Here is a 22,334-nt window from a genome sequence, read left to right on the forward strand (position 1 = left end):
AGGGTGGCCACAAAGAAGCCTTCAGAAAAATTCTAGAGCAAGGTAGGGTGGCTGCTTCTAAGGCAGGGCATCTTGACCCTCAATGTATTGACATTGCTCAGATTCCAGACAAAGCCCGTCACGATGTATGGGCGGAGGCTATGGAGGCAATACAGCTGGAAGTTCAGTACAGAAGGAAGGGTGTTAATCTGCCAAGGTAGGCTGGGATACCTTGACAAATGGCTTTGTGGAGAACACTGGCCGTATGACAGAGAAACCAGCCTAGGTAGGTTTCTCTGAGATGGGAAGGGTAAAGATAGAAAACAAGTCAAGGTGTTAATTTATAACCACATTTTTAATTAATCGCAGCAACCAACTCGTGAAGGTAGTGCCTGCAGAGGATGATTTTCAAACATGAATTGAGTCAACTGATGATGAACTGGCATTACAAGAGAAATCCTGATCGGACTACCCTGATATTGGCAGAAAACCATAAGCTTGTTTGCACATAGGAACTTCCAGGAAAAAAAATGGATGGGTTACTGATAATATTTTTCATATCTTTTCCAAAACAACCATCATTCACAGAGGGTAATCTGATAAAAACACATTTACACTCGATTTCAAACCAGAAGCTGGAAAGCCCTTCATTTCAAAACAGTTCACTCAGTGTTTTATATGCACAGTGGTTTTATATGCACAGTAGTTTTTATGCACAGTGGTTTTAAATGCACAGTGGTTTTATATGCACTGTGGTTTTATATGCACAGTGAAGACAAATCTGGAGAAGGACACATTCCCACTCTCTTCAAGATATCAATATTTGTGATGATTGTATTCATGAACATTCTCTTACAATGTAGTTTTATAGCACCATTAATATGTACAGTAGTTTAGATCATCCAGCATGTCCACAGATTTCCAGACTCATTTCAGATTTTCTGTATCCTAAAACATTTATCATGTTGCAACTGACAAACTTTCAACTAGCCTCAATTGCCGTGCACTGATTTGAGCCATCCAAGAAAACCATCAAAGAAAGTACAGTAGAACCTCTCTATTCAGGACACCCTTGGGACTGACAAGTGCTGTCTTTAATAGAGAGGTGTCCTGATTAGAGAGGTCAAATTGAATGGAAACAACCAATTTGGGACCAAAGCTTATGTCCTTACCAAAGAGGTTGTCCTTACTAGAGAGGTGTCCGCTAAGAGAGGTTCTACTGTATGTAATCCGTCAGAATATAAAAAGTACAAAAAGTCACGAAAATGCAAAAATTGAGAAGCGCAAAAGTTTGTCAGTTTACAGTAGCAGGGATCCAGTAATCTGTTGAGTCCATCAGGAAACAAAAAGAGTTCTTTCCTTTTAATAGCAGTCTGTCAACATGCAACAACTAGTTCAGACGTAGTCATTGACCACTTTCCCCTTGTACGAGTCCCACAGAAGCTTATCATCCAGTGCCGTCTGTATGTGATCCAAGGAGGGATAGGCTGGCACCTTAAAAATCAAGTTGGAGAGATTGTCAGAGTCATTGTCAAGATACAATCCTAGGTTTTATGATAATAAACGTGGCAAGTTTTGTTTCTTTATATGATTTTCATCCAGAGCTGCTAACCTTTTTCAGGTGTATAACCTGACCAACCAACAACTTCTGTGGACTGTGGTTGAATGATAAAACTTGGGGGAAATTTAGCAGTATTACTGCAGGCCAGTAGCACACTGCGTACAGAGCCGGTATATACCGGGCGTGGTTACCAAAAGAGTTAATGATGATACCAACCTTTGTCTGTAGCTTGTGCAATGTGAACGGATCCAAGTGGTCATGGAAGAACTGCTTAGAGATGAGGATGCATTCAGCGCCACAGCTCACTAGGCTGAGGCTTGGTGTATCCTCATAGATGACGGACTGAAGGCCCTGTAAGAGAAGCAAAGAATGTTGTCTTCAGAAGCCAGTCAGAGGCAGATACTGTCCTTATTTGAGAGGTGTCCCGATTACTGAGGTCAAACGTAATGCTAACGACCAGTTTGGGACCATTTTATTACAATGTTCTTAATAGAGAGGCTGTCCTTAATAGAGAGGTGTTCTCTAAGGGAGTTACAGTTGCGGTCATGCAGGCGCAGTGGACACCAAATTGCCACGTCAACATCATCATGTGTTCTCTAAGGGAGGTTCCACTATACTTACAAAGCATTCTCCTTCCGTCAGGATATCTAATTTTGCAAAGGAGACTGTGTCCTGCCTGACGGGATCAGACAACGGTGAGTGGCGACGTCTCTTTAGCCGATGGATTGGGCGCGGGATAGCTGGTGGCTGAAAATCAAGGTGACATACATTTAGGTCAAAGAGAGAAAAACCAACCATGAGGCGTCGGGAATTGCCTCGTAACAACGACAAAAGATAACAAAGATAACACATTTTTTGGTGACCTCTGGCAGAATTTACCCCCCCCCCCCCCCAGGCCCTCCTGCTAGTGCTAGCAACATTACGCCCATGAACAGATGTCATAGTTTGTATGCAAAAAAAGTCGTTCATCCAGATTTAGTCACAATGTGAAAGAGTGTTTATTGATAGTAGAAATAATTTGATCTATATTTGCTGGGAGGTAGAACATGTAAACAGTAGTTTTAATACTTACCGTGTCTGGTGGTGTACATATTGGTGATCTTGTTGGTATAGGAGGAGGATTTTGAATTGTGACGATATTCCGTCCACCTGAAAAAAGGCAGAGATACAATAACCTTATCCAAGCTCATTAAGCTATGTAAAAAGAAGAATTCATCCCACTTTTCAAATCTTTTGATTCCACTTATGACATGTATGATGGATGAATGGAGAGCTAGGATATCCAAAACATTCTTTCTTATTGCATTGAGGGAATGGCAGAAATTATTGTGTCGTCATTGTGGAAGATCCAGCTTTATCAAGATTATGAAAGTGTTGTATAGTAATTGTAAAACCTTTCTTATGAGTAGCACTGTAATGTGTAATTCTTGGAATTAAGTGTGCGGGATTATTGGATTTGGGTTTAGATAAGATACAGGTGGATAATCGTGGAAAATTCCCACGGTCTACTTTTAATCCTCCATTCTCCCCAGCGTGATCAATTACGTGATCAATTACGTCAGCATTGATGCGGCTCCTCATTGGATGGAGACGCATCAACGTTGCCCCCTGATTGGTGCAGACAAAGCTGCGCGTGGATACAAAACAGCTGTCCGCACGCTCTCGGCAGAGAGAGAGATAGAGAGAGTCCCGAGTATTTCTAATCACGTGCACGAATCGTCATCCCGACGAACTATTTTATCAATTATGACTTTGGTGTGTATAATTTTGTGAAGTAGTGTTAGAATAAAGGATCCGGACGTTAGAAGGCAAATTCAGCTTCTTACTTTTATAACCTGTGGAAATACGACAAAAGATTTGTCAAATTTATCAAGATGCTCAATTATGATTATGATTTACCTTTGATTTGTGGAAACTTACTGGAATTAATTTGCGGGAGCGTCTCAGATGAAAGGCTCTTCTTCCGGTTTGGTGTGTATTTCTTTTCCTGCAATGAACAGTAATATTCTAAGACACAGAGGAACCTCCCTTAACCGACACCTCTCTATCAAGAACACCCTTCCTATCAAGAATTTATGAAAATGTTTATAGATTTTCAAAATGGATTGTGTGCAAAGTCATTTATAAAACTTAGTTAAAGTTTTCGGATTGCAGACTGCCTATACTAGCATCAATGACTTTGTATCACTGTGGTTGCAACTAGGACCGTCCACCTTTCCCTACTTTGGCTTACCTTGTTCTTGTGTGACTTTTTCCAAGTCAGGTTGCCTTCAGATCTGCTCATGCGACCTGAAAATATGAATGCAATATGTTGTTATCATCAAGGAGTTTTTAATTCAATTCCTAATTGTAATTTTCTGTGCATCATTAATAATGATTGGAATTATGAGGTCATGAAAATGAAACAAGAGATAGGCTACTACTAGTCCACAAAATCTAATTCAACAGTGAAAAAAACACAACAAATATACATGTACATGTAGTTCACATCATTGTTTGCATTCAAAAGTTCATATTCAGACTGTGGCAAAGGTCAAAGGTCACATACAGACTGTCGTAGTCAAATCTTAAACAAGAGCAGAAAGCCTTGAAATTAATCAATATTACTCGAATCAATCAATATAAGCTTAATAGCCAATGAATCAATAAATGTAAACATCAGAATCAATACCACACAAAAAATTGTACCAACTCGTCCCCAAAAAAATCAATATTTACGTTTTTCGACTGTGAGAGCATTGATGGAGGGAAAAACAAGGTCTTTTGGTGCTACAGTAGTGTCATCCTCCCACAAGCTGTAGGCTCGGCGGTGTTTCCTCTGGGGCTTTGATTTGATCGCCTTGAACACTTGACAAGAACCCTGAAATCGACAACAGGTCATAGTGAATGAAGTCCAGAGTCAATCATTTCGGGAAGGTCGATGTCACATTTTTCCTCTATCAATCATGTAATTCCAGGGGAGGGGGGATACTTACAGATTTGATGACATAAATCCATTCGGAATTTGTTGAGTCCTTGACAATGACGGCACCACGCCTAAAATAAGATAAGATGATACGAGAAAGCATCAGAGTTAAATACAATAAGATTAGATGATATAAGAATCCATGTCTGACAGTCTAGTCAAAGTGTTGTAACGTTTAAATGTCACGAAGAGTGACTTATGTACAAACTGTTCATTCTTACCTGAAGTAATGGACGGAACAGGCAAACTGGTAGGTTTGCAACATGTCGAGTGGGAAGTCTATCAATTCGTCAATCGATCTTAAAATAAAGTAATTTCCAGTTATCATTTTTGCAAAGGTTCTTACATTTATATCATGCAAATGCTCTAGTACTTTAGGGCCTGCATCAGAAATATCCTCAAGAATTTAATTTGATAATGGGGAGAGATTTTTGAGTTTCTAAATAGGACAGAAATAATGTTGACAGGTATTTGACTGGAATGTGAAGCCAACTGTCCGTAGTGAAAATGACTTTGTCCACAGGGGATAAATATTATAGTGTCTTTTGAATGTACTTACTTCAGGTAATCTAGACAGCCAAGTCCTTTTCCAGATTTGAATATCCTAATGAAGTCCTAGAGAAAGAAAAAGATATCTGTCTATCACATGAAGACAATTACAATATGTGGATATTTCATGCACATGATACATATACTATTACTAATGTCAATTTAAACTATGATTTGGAATAGTGTTGCTCTGAAAGATATAATCTGCCCCTATTAAATTCTGCACCCAACGCAAAAGTTGCCAAGCCCACTAACTGCAATATAATGGGGCTCAATTTAACAAAAATGCACCAAGCCCACTACTGAGTAAATCTTCAACTCACCTCTCTGTCTAAGCCAATGACCTCCATGGCCTCTTTTGATAGCACAGTCGCTTCCCTGTCAATGTCTTGCAGTATTTCTTTCTCCTAAAACAAGAAAAAAATCCAACTCATAACCAAATCATTCATTAATTAAAACTCAAAATGATAATTTCGTCTACTCCACTTAAAAGACCTGCTCACAAAGACTACCGACATACATATCGTTCTGGCAAAAGGTACTCATTTGAACGCTGGATTGTGACCAGATCACATTTATCAAAAGATAGTGGTGTTGCACAACACTAGATTATCTTATACCATAGCAAGGTAGGCCTAAACAATGCTGAAGAAGCAGAGTAGCACTCATTCATGATGTCAACTAAAGCCTGCTGCCAAGGGCTGTGTAACTTTACTATTTATGCTTGTAGTGTAGAGCAAAGAGGTCAGCCAAGTACCTTTGGCCACATCTATCTGAAAAACACTATTCTCAAACTCACCCCGATTGTGTCTCCTTTTCTGAGGAAAGCTTGGTCGTAGCTGTAGGGATTGGTGTCATCTGCTGAGCGTGACACACCCAGCCCAGACAATATGAAATAGTAGCACTCCGCTCTTGATCCTTGCTTAACGATCACTCGAGCAGATTCAAATCTGAAATATAAACTGGTTTATTGAGGGGCAGCATTGTGTGGAGCCTCATGGCCTAGTGGTTAACACTCTTGGCTACCACGCAATAGGGCCTGGGATCCAATAAACCCAATTGGCGTCTAACCATAGTGGCACATAAGACATTTATCTGCCGTGGAGAAACGATACGGCCCAGGAGAATAATACCTCCAAATGCAGAGCGATGATTGAGTTACTTGGTCAATATTGCCCCCAATTGGTGCCCAACAGAAGTGGCAATCATCAAATGCCCGCAAGATCGCAAGCATGAGCAGAACGATGTTATAACAACTTACTTGGCAAACCAAGCTTGACTACAGATGCTCTTTTGGACATACTGCGGGTAGCTGGCAAACTTACTGAACGTCTGGAGCATGTGCATCATCTGGAATACGAAAATTAATTTAACATTTTATAACCAAGCACTAATTTGAGGTGAAAGAAGAGCTGTCAACAACTCCAAATGTGACCCATCACAGCAAAACCAGGCACATTTCCCTCTGAGCTTGACAGGTTGAGACGGACTGGGTTGTTTATTTTACAGTTCTCTGTCTTCTGTGAAATCTGAAGACAGCAATTTCTACCATTATCTCCTGGTGTCATTTGGGCTCATCTTCTGTGCGACATCCCCTCATTTTGCAGTGACGGTTCATAATTTGCTCGGTAACATCGTCATCTTTGTGTACATTCAGATGACAAACTTCCGACAGTATTTAGTTCTACTTCACTAATCTAGGTTAAAGGGTTCTGAGGTCAACTTAGCTACCAGTAGAAGCAATGAATTAGTTACGTCTATAACTTAGACATTCAAGCCAAAGGTTTTTGGAAAAAACTCTCAAAGGTTCCAGAACTTACCGATTTCACCTGATGCTCTTTTCGAACTGCTGGAGTAACATTCAAAATCTGTTTCACTGATCCAACCATACTTTTCTGAAAGCAATAAAAGCACTAAGTGGTCTCAAATGTCACTGTAGCAGGAACCGCTAGGCAGCCCTGATCTGAGGGGCAGCTGAATCAGAAAATCTTTGGTTTGACACGCGACACTGACACAGTGTGTGATCTTGAACAAGTCACTTTGCCTTATTGTCTTAATTTTCGAATGAGTTCTGCACTGCGGCATTGTGTAGAACAGCATTTCTATTTTCCAGACCAACCAACAAAAATGAACGACCCGGTCCCTTTAATGCAGGTAAACCAATTAACCTGACTGGTGCCCAATCGTAGAGGCACATAAAACGCAGAAGAAGAAAGTGGCCTCGCCACAAAATCTTCCCGCGCCTTACCTCTCCTATTGCCTTGTATGGTGTTAGATCAAAGAACATCCTCTCAGGACTAATGGCTTCCTTGCCATTTTTCACGTTCGTGCTCAGGCCGTTCGGTTTGGTGTCAGGGAAGAAGAGCATGTTTTCGTGTTGCTTCAAGTTGGATCGGTTGCTGAAAACAGACAATAAAATGATCATTCAACAGTGTGGAGGGGGGGTTGTCAAACATATTTGCATAACATATTTGCAATCCTGAAATAGTACCAGTCCGGCAAATACTCTTCTTTGCCAAATCTCACCAGACGATAATGACAACTAGTTGGGCTATGAAATGTAAATTTTCTTTTTGGACTATCATGGGTTTTTCTATTGCATCTTTTATTGCCAGTGAACTTCAATGTGACAAAACACACAGTTATTTGTTTGTCTACACTTACCAATTGAATAAACGCTTTGCTATCAACACAAATTCAACCAGTCTCCTAAATCTATCCAACGCCTAAATTAGAATAAGAAATAGATTGAATTACATTATGAATATAGAAAGGGGAACACCGGAAAATTTGCTACATGAACATGATGGCACATGCAATAATTACTCAGGCACTCTGCTGCTAGTGTTTCACAAAAACATGACAGCACCTTCTGTTAAACACCAAAGTCATACTGCACACACATCCATCTTAAGAGCAGAATACTTACGCTTCGAGAACGCAACATCTTTTAGGTTAGAAAATAATCAACGCAACTGACAACCACCCATACAAGGCAACCTTTTGACAGTAAATTTTGAAGTAATATGACCACGGAATGTCAAGTTGACGCCTATCACTCGGTACTCAAAAATGACAGTATTTGGCCAGGGGATACTATTTTTGGTTCATATGAGATGACAAAGACTTAAAAAAACTTAGCAAATAAGTTGAAGCGTTATGTTGACATTGCCTTGACTATGGCCATTCAATGTAAGTTACTTTCAGTTTATTTTAGGGTTTTGCTCTGTTTCTTCCAGTCCATTTTCAAGTGGTCTTATCATCATTTTAGGTCAATAGTATAATATATCTTTATTCTTTTGACATTTTCCATGAATTACATATCTGGGTGCGTATATTGTAGAACATGTCAAAAGGCAATTTGGAATTTTACTGAAATAAAATTAAAATTAAAAACATAAACAAAACAATCCTAATTCCTTATCAGCAAAGACACAGTGGAATCTCCCTTTGGGGCACCTCTCTAGCAGGACACCCTCTTTATTAAGGATACTGGTAATGGTCTGGAACAAGCCATTTCTATTTAATTTAACCTCTGTAATCAGGACCACGGGTCACTTGTGGCAAGAACTACTTACTTCAAAAAGGACAAATTGGAACAAATGGAAAGTGAGTCACCAAAAAGCACTTAGGCAATACTGTGTTACCAATAGCGTAAAAAGGGTTAAATCGGATAAGATGTTCCCCTCACCTTGTTCCCAGTTGCGCTGTGCTTCCATACCTTTGTTCTCACTGGCCGGGCATCCTGATAATATTGATACCTCGTGCTGGGGAAACTGTTATAGCCATACTCATCACAGTCATCGCTGTCCTCGTCATCAAGGACAGTGATAAGCGCCTGGGTGTGCTTAGGGTTGTGGATCTTTGAATAATCGGCGGCGAAGCTCGTCTCCGCTATGCATTTCTTCAGTATGTTTAGACGTGGCAGGCAAGAGGCGGGAGTTTTGGCCTGCTCTGACGAATCCATGACTTGTAGTCTTCAGCACGAGTAATCTAACGTAAAAAGAATTGATACAATTATGAGAACGCATTAGTCAGGTGGACTGATTGAGATGGTTTTTATTTCATATACTGTAGTTTCAACTGATTGGAAAATATCATATTCCTTACATCAGTCTCTCCATCTCATATGATTTCCTAGTCACATAAAATAGAGGTCAAGATTCAACCATCTTACGAGATATAGCACAGCAGGTAGGTGAACATATACGCCATAACAACAGGTGGGTCACTATGGAAACTCAAAAACTGGCCACTGGGACTTTAATTGTAGAGAGGCTGGATTAATAATTCATTTTAAAACAAATCTTCTTTTACTTATTTGATAAGCAAAAGGCCACATTTTCAAACGACGAAATCAGAAAGAAAAATAGGAAACTTAAGTAGAGCACTTACCGTAATGTAGAGCGTTTACCGTATGTGACGGTCGCTCAGATTAAATTTGGAATTAAAATCCCCTGTCTAGATCCTTCATTGTTTCAGAACTCTTGTCTTCTTGGTCAGAATCCAATCGCCATGACTACTAAGTATTCCTTTTGAATTGTTTATGAAAAAGCCCAAAACTTTTCGAAACAAGAATCAGGAGATCTTGGGCTTAAAATGAGGACAAAAACCAATAAGAGAAGTGTTTCCCTTGAAGCTCTCTTTAAAAATTTCCTTAGAGGGAACTAAAGCACATATTTCTAGACAGTTACGGTATAGAGAAGTCAGGCATCACAGTCATATAACAAACAACAACTGTCAAAAGTCTCCCATGTATCCAATATGGTAGCATTGGACTTGGCGTTACAAACACTGCTCTCTGATGTCATTGCAGTGGTTTAGGGGGTTAACATAGACACGCTGATCTGAGTTGTTTATCACACTGTCAACAGGTTTTCGTTTTAGCCGGAAGAAACCCCTCTTAGTAGACGTTTCACTCTCAAAAGTGCTTAGACATGTCAGAACCAAGTTTCCACAGGTCTGTTTTTTATACAACTGCTCCTTGTATTGTCCAATCCATGTGTGATTGGCCTGGGTTCTATCATGATTCTTGAAAACATCCTCTCATATCATGGCCCAACCCAAACCCAAAGCAATTTTCATCCTGTGGGTTAGACAGGTTTGATTCAGAGCTCTTACAAACATTTCAGTGGTTCTCTTTAGAGCATTTTGATTTGATGTTCTGTCCAAAGTTCCTCAATTTCTTTTCAGCTGTTACAAGAACATTCTGAGCCAGAATCTTCAAGACAAGAGATGACAGGCACTCAAGTTCCACGCGTCCAAAATGTCCCTGAGACAAGTACTGCCCATTCTGACAATAGCAAAATACGTTCCAAAACGTACATCAAACTCACATCAGACAGGAAAAAAAAAAATGCGATCTTAACTACAAAAAAATTATTATTAATTCTTTGAATGATATTATTACATGTTCATTTTCACTCATACACTTCAGACAAAGTATAACAAAGCCCAGATTTACACTAACTGACCAGCCTCACTGTATTCATACCAGACCTTTAAAACTATACATGTAGTTATCAAATTTGTTACAACTCAATCTTCACACAAATGGTACTTCACCACTTTCTTGCCCTCGCATCACTGTTGTGATATACTTTCACTAAAAAACATATATTATTCATCATAGAGATGACAACGTCCCAAATTTTTACCCCAGCAATTCTTAGAAATGTCACATGTACGAAAATCTTTCGAGATCATGTTGCGTAGTGAATTACACAAGAAGAATGTAAAGTTTACGACATTGTTGTTGATGTGTTATCACACGCTTTAGTAACGACTGGTAGTGTCAGCCAACCGGAAGCTTGGCGCAGGAAACTTGTGTGATTGCCAAAAATATTCGAGAGTATTCTGTTCAAATTATTGAATCTCAAGAATACATATCGTAAACTTTTCAATCTCTGGACAAAATAAACATAAACTGGCCTACAAATGAGACAGAGAAGAAACAATAAATACAGGTACCAAAAAATATTATAAGACAACAAAAATACTAATACAATTACATATAAATAACGTATAGTTCCAGGAATTGCTGACCGTCAACATTATGAGGGCATCAGAGGGCATGAGACAGGTTACATCCCCAACAGCACTGCAAACACCTGGTAAAATAAAGCTCAAGTACATATTCTGATGCACACCAGTACAGCCCTCTATACAGTTACTCTGAAATATTAAAAGTGATGACCGGCTAGACAGTAATCAAGCAAAGGACCTCGTTGCATCCCAGTCCCAAATCACAAATTGTGTGTATTATTAATTCCCGGCTTCAAACTACATACAATTTGATTTCAATTTTTATTACCCAATCTAACACCCAGATAAGGGTGACTTAAATCACTACGACCAGTAATTTAAACCACATTTGATGATAACCGGTGATCAATGCAGATAACTAAAAAAATAGCACCTAAGTCCAGGTACACTTACTTGCTTACGAATACACACAACAAAGGTTAGATACAGAATTTAAAAAAAATGTTTTTAATTTTTCTTTTGATTCACTCGCAGGGCTTAATACAATGTACTACCATGTATGACAACCCAGAACATCACTCAGAATCATCCAGACCCACTGAGATCAATATAACGCTTCTACCTACTTTCAAAAATTAAAAAAAAAATCATCCTCAACTTGAGCTTCTTGGTCAATATCAAACACGCATTCGGTCTAAACTTTTAGCCAACCATACAATCATGATACTGCAAAAGGTGGTGCGGAAAAAAGAGCAGTGAATTAGATAATCCTACAGGTATCACCCTATGAAGGGTCCTCACACACTTCTCAGCTGAACCAATTTACAACAAATTTCCAGAGACAAAGAACTTCTGTTGGTTATTCAAGTTTTACAGTCAATAGTTTTAAGACACAGTCAATCAGGTTTCCTTTGGATTTTCATAATCAATAAACAGCTGGTCAATTTTGATCGCATCACCTCCACAAAAACATTTATCACAATGCAATTTACATACTATACAAAGAAACAACATATTTTTCAAGCATTTCAATGATTTGCATAGCTCATCAACTCATTCAACATACATTGCGACCTCAGGGCTTCTAATAAGCAACATTCCGAAATGAACAAATGAACAAATAAACAACAAGAACAACATGAAACAAACATCAACCTTATCAGCGAAAGCAAATACATCATATCATCTGAAAACTACCCTTTTTTATGAAAACAGGTTAAGATTTTCTTTAAATACAATCCAAGATTTTCACCAATAGCTTTTTCCAACTTACAATTTAGATTAAGCCACATGAGGATTTCTGCTTCTCATTTTAAAACTTACCATTTCATCACTCATGACATGCAGTGGTTAAGTTCGAGCTGAGATGGCACCAGGGCTTGAATTTAACTACTCCCAACACCGCTGCCATGGCAGTCGGTGCCCTCTCTAATCTTCTTTCACATCCCAGTACCCAAGGCCAAAATACATGAAGCTCTAAAAAATGGGTACCCCTAAAAAACTTCATAAGAGGCCTGCACCATATCATCGTCTTGAGCTCAGGCAGCTGTCTAAGGCTGATAAACATCACTGCACAAAAAGTAAAGGATAACTTCACCAATTTGGAGTGAAACAAACAACACTTTTCAACTTCTTCAGTCATCCCGTCTTAACCTGCCTTTTCATGAACTGCGACCCAGTCCAATTTTCCTTGGCAAGGGCGCGTGGACAGTCTTTGAACAGTTTGTATCGTATGGCCTCCTTAACGAGCTGTACAGCATCCGCGCACTGATTAAGGAATCGGTCCGCTTCCACATCGTAAAGTTCATCCGGCGACATAACACCAAAACGAATCCGGTTGAAGATTTCAGTCATGATATCCGTAGTCTGACGCTCCTCTCGGGACAGAAGCCACGCTTTGGCAGCTTTGAAAATGGTGTATTCCTGGCAGTAGAAGTTGTTATCCTCAATGATGCGCATAAGAATGGAATGATCCAATAGGTTCCAAGTTTTATAATCGCCGTTGGCGAGCTGTTTTCCAAGTCTCACTTCAAGATTATACAAAGCAGCATCATAGATTTTTTCGTTGTGAGCAAAGGACAACATTCGAATCACTTGGTTCAATGGGAATGTTTCACTTGGGATTAGGTTCTTATAAGACGGCACAAATTTGGCATGATCTTTGTAGAACGGTGGAGGACTACTGGCTTCACTAGTATCACTGGAACTGCTACTGTAACCATCGAAGCTGATTATTTTCTTCGATGTACTCGCAGCAGGGGTTTCAGTTTCTTTCTGCACATGCACCCCCAAACCTTTTTCGATCTGGACAACGCACTCATCATACAGCCCTTTCACATTGTACTTATCAGCAAGAAGGAACAACGTGAAGACATAGTCTTTGTTGATAAGAATCTTTCCACTGTAAAGATATTTCAGGAATCTTTCAAACACTTTTACGCACTCGTCATCCTCCTGAAGCACCAGTTCACTCTGCTTGCTCTCGAGCCAATCGGAATTCAGCATACGTGCAAACACATCGCTAGAAGCACTTAGGATAAGTTTATGGGCATAAAATGTATGCTCTCCAACTTTTAGACAAATATCACTCATGGCTGGATTGTTGAATAGCGTGGCAGATGGAGGTTGCGAGACGTGGAGGTAGTACTTTGATTCTTTTGTTTTACAGTCAACCAGGGTCACAACAGGATTCTTCTGATCAAGTGGATTACGATATTTCTTGGGCGGCATTTTGATCGTTTTTTTTTTCATCGACGAACTTGTAAATCCCTGAAAAGAAAAAGATAATCTGACTTTAATAATGTAACACAGTGTTTAAATTCCATTTTTATGGCATTGACTTCGCTCAAATCAAACCCATCTCCAAGTCGCTATACTTTTACAGATCGAAGGGCCAATTTCAAGACAAAGGAATGACATCATTGAATCAAAAAGAAACATGCACACAAAACATTTGTTAATTTATTATCATGCATCATCATTGATTTTATGGCCCAGATTTATTTAGCCTTTATCATATCTCGTAGATCGTCCTCACGAATCTGACCTGTTGGATTTTTTTGTTTCATGTGTACAAAGCCCTCCTAGACTCATTAAAAAAATACAGAGCTTTCTAGCCATCCTCTTTCTGTTATTCCTAGTTGATCTGCAAGGAGCGTGCACCACAAATCGCCAGACTCTTTCCAAAACAATGCTACCAATGAATTGGACGACGACTCGAGCAAGCCAAGGGCACGATTCACCGTTCAGAATGCGACTGACTGAATTGGCAGGGAGTACAGGCTAATATATACGGTGATTAAGTAGCTGCATTCATAACATGTTATTTATAATGCCGTCAACATTGATCAAGGCCAGAGCCGCAGGTTGTGCCTCTGGCTATTTTGCAACCAGCACATACATTGAAATATGATAAGGGCAAAAGTTCAACTGAAACTTTCAGCAGCCATCAGATCAGTATAGATGGAGCAGAGCAAGATGTTTGGCACAATTAAAACAAAAGTATATCCAATATCAGATAAAGATAAAGGGCAAATGTATCATTCACACACCTAACACTTGTTCTCTAAAATATACAACCCTAACTTAGACAAAAAGGTGAGTTTGTGAGGAGTTTCTCGTGTTTTGTTGACGATTCTGGTACTTGTTCCATTAGCAATCACGACTTTTCTGCCAAAATCTACGATTTTTTTCGGGTAAAAGACCAAACTGCATGCTTAATCATCAAAGAAAATAGTTTATTTTACCGTATAAATGTTAGAAAAATGTAACTTTATCTTATTTTTGTCATTTCTGTGCATGAAAATCTCTTGCTAATGAGATATTTGCGAAAATAGAATTATTTTTCCTCGGAAATTTCGTACTCCGGTAAAGAAGAATACAAGAAAGTACCACGAACAGTTGTTTTGCAACAGCATGCAAGGTCAATAAAGTGCTCAAAATCCAACAAGTTCGGTCTTTAGTTTGGTTTGTATGTGTCACAAGTGTCTGTTCAGTATCTACTTGCCTTTGAATAGAAGCTTGACAGTAAAGTAGGCCTATATGTCATTTCGAAAGGGCACGCCCCTTGGCCTGGCGCGGCCACCGTCCACTGACAACACCTCACGTAACCTGCACCCGCGAGCTGGACCGGCCCTAGGCGTAGGGTGTATTCAACTCCCCGTTTCCGAACCGAGAACGGTGTTCATGAACGATTCGAACACGCGAGAATGTGTTTGGGGCTGATCCCGTTCCCAAATCCCACGGCCACAGGGTTCCGTTGGGGTAGATAACAGTACTAACCCGTTAGAAACTCGGGAACGTCTTTGCCCATTCCAGAACGATGGAGAACAAGGAGTCAAGCACACCCCAAACATGACATAAACTCTTGACGTGCACCTTTTTTTTTTCAGATATTCTGAAATCAAACTCTGGTTATTCCTATAGTCCTACATTTCTTGTATTATCAATATATTCACCCTATTTTTAATATCCCTTCAGGTTCCTTCTTCATAAGTCGGTGTAGAGGAAAGATGTCACAATGTTGAAGGAGCTGGCAGACGTCATCATTTGTCGGCCTTGCCTTTTGCAGAGGCAGCTTTATCAGTCTCAGTTCATTTTTCTCAGGTAAACTAATTCTTGGTCCTTGAAGTATTTAATATTACTTAAAAGTTGTGTGCAGCAGCTGCTCCCTTAGTCTGATAAGGTAACTCTGAACTCATAACTCCTTGTCGGCCCACTACAGTTGCAGTAACGTAGTAAGCAGTAAATTTTCGGAAGAATTCTGTATACGTTGTTCCCAATTAGAAGTATGGATCTATACTATAGTTATACACTTTGTCACTGTTTCTAAAGTTAACGCAAAAATAATTGTTTATTGTTGTGTTTCAGGAAGAAACATTTCAATAAGTCCAGCACTCATTACGATGTCTTGGGCGTAAAAAATGATGCTTCTGCAGAAGAAATAAGGCATGCCTTTGTAAACCTTTCCAAAGTAGTAAGTATCTAAAAGTCTGGTTTGAAAACATATGTCATAAGATATAAAACGATTTCAATCAGATGTGCTGATGTATCATTTTAACCATGTCACAAACTTTTGTGTGACTCGAATCCCTTAAAGACTTATGATTTGGAAATGGCTTAGTTGAGGCCATTTAAAGGCAGTTGTGGTCAGTTCAAGCAGGGACAGAACAATATGTGATAAGACCACTGGAATTTACTTGTTTCAAATTTGCTTCCAGCACCATCCTGATAAGACGGACGATGAAGACACGTCCAAATTTGTCAGGATCCACAAAGCTTACACAATCCTTAGTAAGATGCCTTCCAGGCGGGAGTATGACTTCACTTTGAATGAAGTACTGCGACGGCGGATGATGATGCAGTCCATGATGAATAGCCATCATCATGGCAGTCAGCCTACACCAGGCAGTGGTGCTGCTAGGTAAGATATGCAGGCCTCTCAGTTACACCAAATTCTTACTTACTAAGGTTCTTCATGCCTTGTGGGACATGAGGCCACACCATGTTTCCTCCATCGTTTTCTGTCCGTGGATGCCCTTTGCGCCTCGTCCCACGTCAAAACATACTTACCTTGTCTCGCACTTATTCTTCAGTTCCTCGGATGACAACCCCCAAGTCTTCTGGGATGAATCGATCTACAGCATGCGTGATAAGAGCAAAGACAGAATGCACCAAAATGCTTCCTATTACGGCTTCAGAGGATTTCAGAAGCAGCCCAATAGCTATATTGTTCTTGGCTGCTGCCTCATTATCATATTCGGAGCTGCTGTACATTTATTAGTTATCAAGTGAGTCTGATTTTCTTAGGTATTCTCTGAGATGTGTACGTGACACGCGCAGAATATGTAATGGCAGCATTCTTATAGCGCGTGATGAGGTTAAAAACCACATAATTCATTGTGTATCAGGTAACAATTGAGAATTTACTACCAGTATAAACCTGGCCTCATAGAAAATTGCACTGGTTAGGGTTGTTAAACACCTGTGGAAGGGGGTACCGGTATTGTCGTATTTACCCTTAACAGAAGTTTTGGTGCACTTAACGTGCTGAATGTTAAAATCTAATGATTGCAGGTCATAGCGACAAAAATTACTTGTTTGCTGGGTGCTTTATCTTATTAGCAGTATATGGCAGTAGTACTGGGCTATAAATGCCTGTGTGCCAGTGTCTGGAATGTTGACCAAATTAATTCTATTGTCTTTCCACTTTCAGTACTTCTAGTCAGAAAACCAGGAAAAAGTTGGATGCAAGGGATAAGATGCTTCATGGAATGTACAAGGAATCAAAACAAAAAGCAATGTAAGTTATAGGTAGTTCTTCAGCATGAAATAAATCACAGTAGATTAATCTTACAATCTAGGTCCACCCACCTTCTTATGTTATCATCACCAACTTCCAAATTTCTTCATAAATCTTGATGATAAGCTATGTACCATCATTACTTACTTGGGCCTCTTCATCCTCTATACCCTAAGAGTAGGTCTACGTTGCTGATCATGTTGGGCCAAAGATCCTGCAGATTCTTCGAAGACATTTGTAATAAAAGAAGTTGTGGTGGTGTGAGGTGGCTGGTCACTTTCCAACTTTCTGCTCCAAAGAGGAGTATACTGAATCTGTTACTCCTGTACTTGTACTTACTAGCTGTCATAGTCCTAAATAGATCCTGATAATAAGCTCCAATTACTTTCCTTATTCCAGAGACCATGGCAATGCACTTCAACTGCAACTGCTAACGTCCAGGGTAGCGCAGAATAAGAAATTGACAGGAGCCAGTAAGGGTGCCGATTGACGCAAACTTCCATATTAGTGAGGAGGACACTTATCTACATGGCTTTTTATCGAACTGTGATATTGCTTATAGACTTTGCGTTGTGATACGAGACTTTCTGTAAAGACTATTGGAAGTAATGAACCTCAGATACGAAAGTGAATGTTCGCTGGACTGTAAAAAACAGGATAGGACTATGACCATAGGAGTGGCTCGTGTTTATGAAATTTGGAACTTATAGATATCTGCAACAAGTTTCCGTTTGAAAAGTGAAAGTTTACTTGACATTGCCCAAGGTGGCTCTGAGATGATATGATGTATTCAAGTGTTTGAGACTTCTGAACATGCTACCAGTCCAAATACTATTTGTTTTTGTAATTGAATAGATATATTTTACCGAGTAGAAATCCCTCTGTTAAGCTTTGTGATTGAGCGTCATCAGGGCTCAGTTAACCCCTGACAAGTTCCAAAAAAGAGGTCATGACTGCCAAAAGGTTCTTTGGCTAACCTCAACCAAAACCCTTCCTCAAAGCATGCGTTGGGGACTCTGCAATCAAGTTGTAGAAGGCAACCACAACTGCTCTTGCCACTGTGTCCAAAGAAGAATACAGAGACGAGATGTATAGCAATGAATATATTCTCTCTTTTTCAGTATTGATTAATCCCTTGTTCAATGTCTCTGATATTCTATTTAAGCAGAATGTCTGCAGTGACGTCTCCAGACATCCTGCTGACAGTTACAGCACATCCTACGCAGTTGTTTCTATTTTCTCTATATCATTATTCAGCCTTCATAAACAATGTGCAGGATGTTGGCAAAGGAGTTATCTTGGTTAGTGGATGCATTACTGAAAGGGTAAGTTGTTTCATGTTACACTCTCTCCACAAAAGGCAAAAGGCATTCTGTCAGGTGGATGCACCCTGTATTGAGAGGCACAACCTGTCCTGTGGGTGTATCCTTCATTGGAAGATGCATTTTGTCGATGCACCCTTCATTGGAAGGCACAACACGTCCTGGGTTGATACTAGTACCTTCTGACAAGATGGTAAAGGTGCCAGGCTCAATTTGGTCTCGTGACTGTCACATCTCCTTACCATGCTGACAAGACGGTGGAGGTGCCAGGCCCGATTAAGTCTGGTTGTTGGCAAAAGAGTTATCTTGGTTGGTTGATGCATTACTCAAAGGGTAAGTTGTTTCCTGTTACACCCTCTCCACCAAGAAACACCAAGCCTCGAACACATTTTCCCCTGGAAGACAAATTGAACATGTCCCTTGAAGACACTCTGCTTGCAGATTCATCCTTTAATAGAAGATATCCTATGTTTTGCACACACACACCCTTCATACGGAGGCACAGACTGTCCTGTTTGTGTATTCTTCATTAAAAGACGCATTCAGTCTTGTCAAAATACCCTTCATTAGAAGTAAAAAACTTGCCTTTATTGGAAAACTGCCTTCTGTCTTGATGATGCACTATTCATCAGGAGGCACAACCTGTCCTGCATGTACACCCTTCATCGAAAAAGGCATCCTGTCCTGTCCTAGGAAAACTGCCTTCTGTCTTGACGATGCACAATTCATGGGGAGACACAACCTGTCCTGCATGTATACCCTTCATTGAAAAAGTCATTCTGTCCTGTCATAGAGAAACTGCCTTCTGTCTTGACGATGCACAGGTCATGGGGAGGCACAACCTGTCCTGCATGTAGGCCTATACCCTTCATCGAAAAAGGCATCATGTCCTGTGGATGCACCCTGTATTGAGAGGCACAACCTGTCCTGTGGGTGTATCCTTCATTGGAAGATGCATTTTGTCGATGCACCCTTCATTGGAAGGCACAACACGTCCTGGGTTGATACTAGTACCTCCTGACAAGATGTTAAAGGTACCAGGCTCAATTTGGTCTCGTTGTGACTGTCACATCTCTTACCATGCTGACAAGACGGTGGAGGTGCCTGACCCGATTAATTCTGGTTGTGACTGTCACACCTCTCTTACTATGCTGACAAGACAATGGCAGTGCCAGGCCCGATGTCTGGTTGTGAGTATCACATCTCTCGTACCACGCTGATAAGATGGTAAAGGTGTCCTGCATGTATACCCTTCATTGAAAAATGCATTCTGTCCTGTCCCAGGAAAACAGCCTTTTGTCTTGATGATGTACAATTCATGGGGAGGCACAACCTGTCTTGCATGTATACCCTTCATTGAAAAATGCATTCTGTCCTGTCCCAGGAAAACAACCTTTTGTCTTGATGATGCACAATTCATGGGGAGACACAACCTGTCCTGCATGTATACCCTTCATTGAAAATGGCATTCCGTCCTGTCCCAGGAAAACAGCCTTTTGTCTTGACGATGCACAATTTGTGGGGAGACACAACCTGTCCTGCATGTATACCCTTCATCGAAAAGGCATCATGTCCTGTGGATGCACCCTGTATTGAGAGGCACAACATGTCCTGTGGGTGTATCCTTCATTGGAAGATGCATTTTGTGGATGCACCCTTCATTGGAAGGCACAACACGTCCTGGGTTGATACTAGTACCTCCTGACAAGATGTTAAAGATACCAGGCTCAATTCGGTCTCGTTGTGACTGTCGCATCTCTTACCATGCTGACAAGACGGTGGAGTTGCCAGGCCCGATTAAGGCTGATTGTGACTGTCACACCTCTCTTACTATGCTGACAAGACAATGGCGGTGCCAGGCCCGATGTCTGGTTGTGAGTATCACATCTCTAGTACCACGCTGACAAGTTAGTAAAGGTGTCAGGGTCGATTCGGTTGTGACTATCACATCTCCTCTTACCATGCCGACAAGACGTCACCGGTGGAGGTGCCTGGCCCAATTCGGTGTGGTTGTGACTGTCTCGTAGCATGTTGGCAAACTGTTTCAGGTGCCAGGCCCAATTCGGTCTGGTTGTGACCGTCTCATCTATCGAAACTGTCGCCAACAAACAATATTACTTATTTTGTAAAGGGTCAAGTTATCGACTCCAAACTCGTCATCGAGAAGATCAGGGCTTCATATTGAAGAATGCATCTACAAAACAGCGGATATCTTACACTGAAAGCTGAATTCTTCTTTCAGCTCATGATGTACTTCGGGGACAGTCTTGGATTCCTCCCAAAGGTTCCATACTATGATAAAGACCACCCGAACCCTTACGGAATTGACGTGGTGCGGCCAAGCAGTCCATTCTACATTCAAACGGAGACTTCTTACAGTGGCTCGGTAAGTCTTCCACATTCCTTCCATCCATTTCTGTCGCCTGTACACTCTCCTCTGTCTCCCTACATGTCCCCCTGAATCGCAGCCTATTCACATCTCTATATTTTTCTCTCAACAGACATTCTTCAACCCGCCGTCTTTCCTAGACGCGTCCCTTGAACCGGAGCTGCCACCAAAACCACAAGACCACCTCATCCTTTCCATCTCCGTGGCCATCTTCTGTAACATTCTCTTCGGACTGGCTGCTATCTACTTTAGCGTGCTCTCCGACCAGTCCTACAGGGAGCTGGACTTGGATTCCGCCAGGGAACACGGCCGGACGGCTTTCAAACTGAACATGACTGGAATAGTTGTGACCATTGGTGTAATCATTATAGCTGTCTCGATGCATTTTTTGGTCTTCACGAAAGCTGTGGAGGAGATGACCAAAAATCGAAATGGATAGAAGTGAGCACCAAAACTTTTCAATTGCTCATTATCTTTAGATAGTGGGAAGTCTCTTAAGAAAACATTCTTTGATGTCCTCTCCAACCGTCATAAAGTGAGTCGGTGGAACTGTAAAGGAACAGTTCCGTCTTGCTATTTCTTATGCTAGATAAGGGATCAGGGACTGTTAATTTTGGACGGCTGCATGAATCAAAAATAATCTCAGATTTTATTCATAGGCGTATTTGTTCAAACGAAACGTCCTGGTCTCGCCTTGGTTGTGACATTGTCCTTCTACATCTAAATGAGTATTGTAATGACCTGCCAAACTATTTGAAGTAACTAGTAGCTCTCAGATAACAAGTCGCACTCTCCTCATCTGTTTACAGAGTAGCTTTTCTGTACAGCTACGGAAGGATTCGGTAATTGAGCTTTGAGAAGAACCCAGTTGAAGGCACACTGAAGTCGGAGCCAGAAACACCTCCATCTCATGTTGCCATCTATTGCGAGAGTGGCGGTACCAACCGTTTAAAGATAAGAGTCATTGAGTTGTCATCTATCTACTGACTATTTTGATAGATTAGAAGGCACAATACTCAAGGCAACATGACATTTAATGAGTAATTAATGGAAAGGATTCATACACTTTTAGAGTGGAATATTGTTTTTATGACGTCTGAAATCTGTCATCCAACTGATGAGAATGACAGGTTTCGGCGTCGCTTAATGACTACTTTAATAACCCAATAATAACTGAACAATAGCTTGGCAGTGAAACTGGGTCAGTAAGAGACTCGCGGCACAAATGCAAATGAGATTGGTCTTAAAATAGAGTTTGTTTACGTTTTTCTCTTTGCCGCATC

General features: G+C 40.5%; 4 protein-coding genes across 6 annotated transcripts; 2 read left to right on the plus strand and 2 right to left on the minus strand.

Moving 5' to 3' along the window:
- Nucleotides 1-986: 986 nt before the first annotated feature.
- On the minus strand, nucleotides 987-9,021 carry LOC135484627 (uncharacterized). Its single transcript, XM_064766260.1, has 16 exons — nucleotides 8,746-9,021; nucleotides 7,719-7,780; nucleotides 7,303-7,453; nucleotides 6,875-6,949; nucleotides 6,316-6,404; nucleotides 5,854-6,004; nucleotides 5,378-5,461; nucleotides 5,065-5,120; nucleotides 4,727-4,804; nucleotides 4,516-4,576; nucleotides 4,259-4,400; nucleotides 3,774-3,829; nucleotides 3,461-3,527; nucleotides 3,341-3,375; nucleotides 1,757-1,891; nucleotides 987-1,473 (listed from the first exon to the last, which is right to left on the minus strand). The coding sequence occupies exons 1-16, from the start codon at nucleotides 9,019-9,021 to the stop codon at nucleotides 1,375-1,377; spliced, it is 1,617 nt and encodes a 538-aa protein (XP_064622330.1). The 3' UTR covers nucleotides 987-1,374.
- A 1,446-nt stretch (nucleotides 9,022-10,467) lies between these two features.
- On the minus strand, nucleotides 10,468-14,679 carry LOC135484721 (BTB/POZ domain-containing protein 17-like). Its single transcript, XM_064766371.1, has 2 exons — nucleotides 14,591-14,679; nucleotides 10,468-13,808 (listed from the first exon to the last, which is right to left on the minus strand). The coding sequence occupies exon 2, from the start codon at nucleotides 13,788-13,790 to the stop codon at nucleotides 12,678-12,680; it is 1,113 nt and encodes a 370-aa protein (XP_064622441.1). The 5' UTR covers nucleotides 13,791-13,808; nucleotides 14,591-14,679; the 3' UTR covers nucleotides 10,468-12,677.
- Nucleotides 14,680-14,911: 232 nt separating this feature from the next.
- On the plus strand, nucleotides 14,912-18,430 carry LOC135484953 (dnaJ-like protein 60). Of its 3 annotated transcripts, none has more exons than XM_064766665.1 (7): nucleotides 14,912-14,961; nucleotides 15,519-15,644; nucleotides 15,909-16,014; nucleotides 16,259-16,461; nucleotides 16,634-16,828; nucleotides 17,254-17,340; nucleotides 17,740-18,430. In XM_064766665.1, the coding sequence occupies exons 2-7, from the start codon at nucleotides 15,559-15,561 to the stop codon at nucleotides 17,828-17,830; spliced, it is 768 nt and encodes a 255-aa protein (XP_064622735.1). In that variant the 5' UTR covers nucleotides 14,912-14,961; nucleotides 15,519-15,558; the 3' UTR covers nucleotides 17,831-18,430. The 3 variants fall into 3 exon arrangements, with proteins under 3 accessions (XP_064622735.1, XP_064622734.1, XP_064622733.1); XM_064766664.1 differs by having other exon boundaries at nucleotides 14,920-15,005; XM_064766663.1 differs by having other exon boundaries at nucleotides 14,921-15,009.
- Nucleotides 18,431-18,509: 79 nt separating this feature from the next.
- LOC135484628 (uncharacterized) lies at nucleotides 18,510-21,591 on the plus strand. Its single transcript, XM_064766262.1, has 3 exons — nucleotides 18,510-18,665; nucleotides 20,905-21,048; nucleotides 21,164-21,591. The coding sequence occupies exons 1-3, from the start codon at nucleotides 18,510-18,512 to the stop codon at nucleotides 21,488-21,490; spliced, it is 627 nt and encodes a 208-aa protein (XP_064622332.1). The 3' UTR covers nucleotides 21,491-21,591.
- Nucleotides 21,592-22,334: the final 743 nt, after the last annotated feature.

This window comes from Lineus longissimus, chromosome 3, assembly GCF_910592395.1.
Source record: "Lineus longissimus chromosome 3, tnLinLong1.2, whole genome shotgun sequence".
Taxonomy (NCBI): domain Eukaryota; kingdom Metazoa; phylum Nemertea; class Pilidiophora; order Heteronemertea; family Lineidae; genus Lineus; species Lineus longissimus.

Excerpts from the sequence above, each read along its gene's own strand:
- LOC135484627 (XM_064766260.1), bottom strand. The coding sequence starts at position 9,021 with ATGGATTCGTCAGAGCAGGCCAAAACTCCCGCCTCTTGCCTGCCACGT. Across the intron at positions 7,781-8,745 it reads ACAGCGCAACTGGGAACAAG|GCGTTGGATAGATTTAGGAG; the intron begins GTGAGGGGAACA and ends ATTCTAATTTAG. Across the intron at positions 7,454-7,718 it reads GCAAAGCGTTTATTCAATTG|CAACCGATCCAACTTGAAGC; the intron begins GTAAGTGTAGAC and ends GTCTGTTTTCAG.
- LOC135484721 (XM_064766371.1), bottom strand. The coding sequence starts at position 13,790 with ATGAAAAAAAAAACGATCAAAATGCCGCCCAAGAAATATCGTAATCCA.
- LOC135484953 (XM_064766665.1), top strand. The coding sequence starts at position 15,559 with ATGTTGAAGGAGCTGGCAGACGTCATCATTTGTCGGCCTTGCCTTTTG. Across the intron at positions 16,829-17,253 it reads GTACATTTATTAGTTATCAA|TACTTCTAGTCAGAAAACCA; the intron begins GTGAGTCTGATT and ends TTCCACTTTCAG. Across the intron at positions 17,341-17,739 it reads GAATCAAAACAAAAAGCAAT|AGACCATGGCAATGCACTTC; the intron begins GTAAGTTATAGG and ends TCCTTATTCCAG.
- LOC135484628 (XM_064766262.1), top strand. The coding sequence starts at position 18,510 with ATGTCTGCAGTGACGTCTCCAGACATCCTGCTGACAGTTACAGCACAT. Across the intron at positions 18,666-20,904 it reads GTGGATGCATTACTGAAAGG|CTCATGATGTACTTCGGGGA; the intron begins GTAAGTTGTTTC and ends TTCTTCTTTCAG. Across the intron at positions 21,049-21,163 it reads AGACTTCTTACAGTGGCTCG|ACATTCTTCAACCCGCCGTC; the intron begins GTAAGTCTTCCA and ends TTCTCTCAACAG.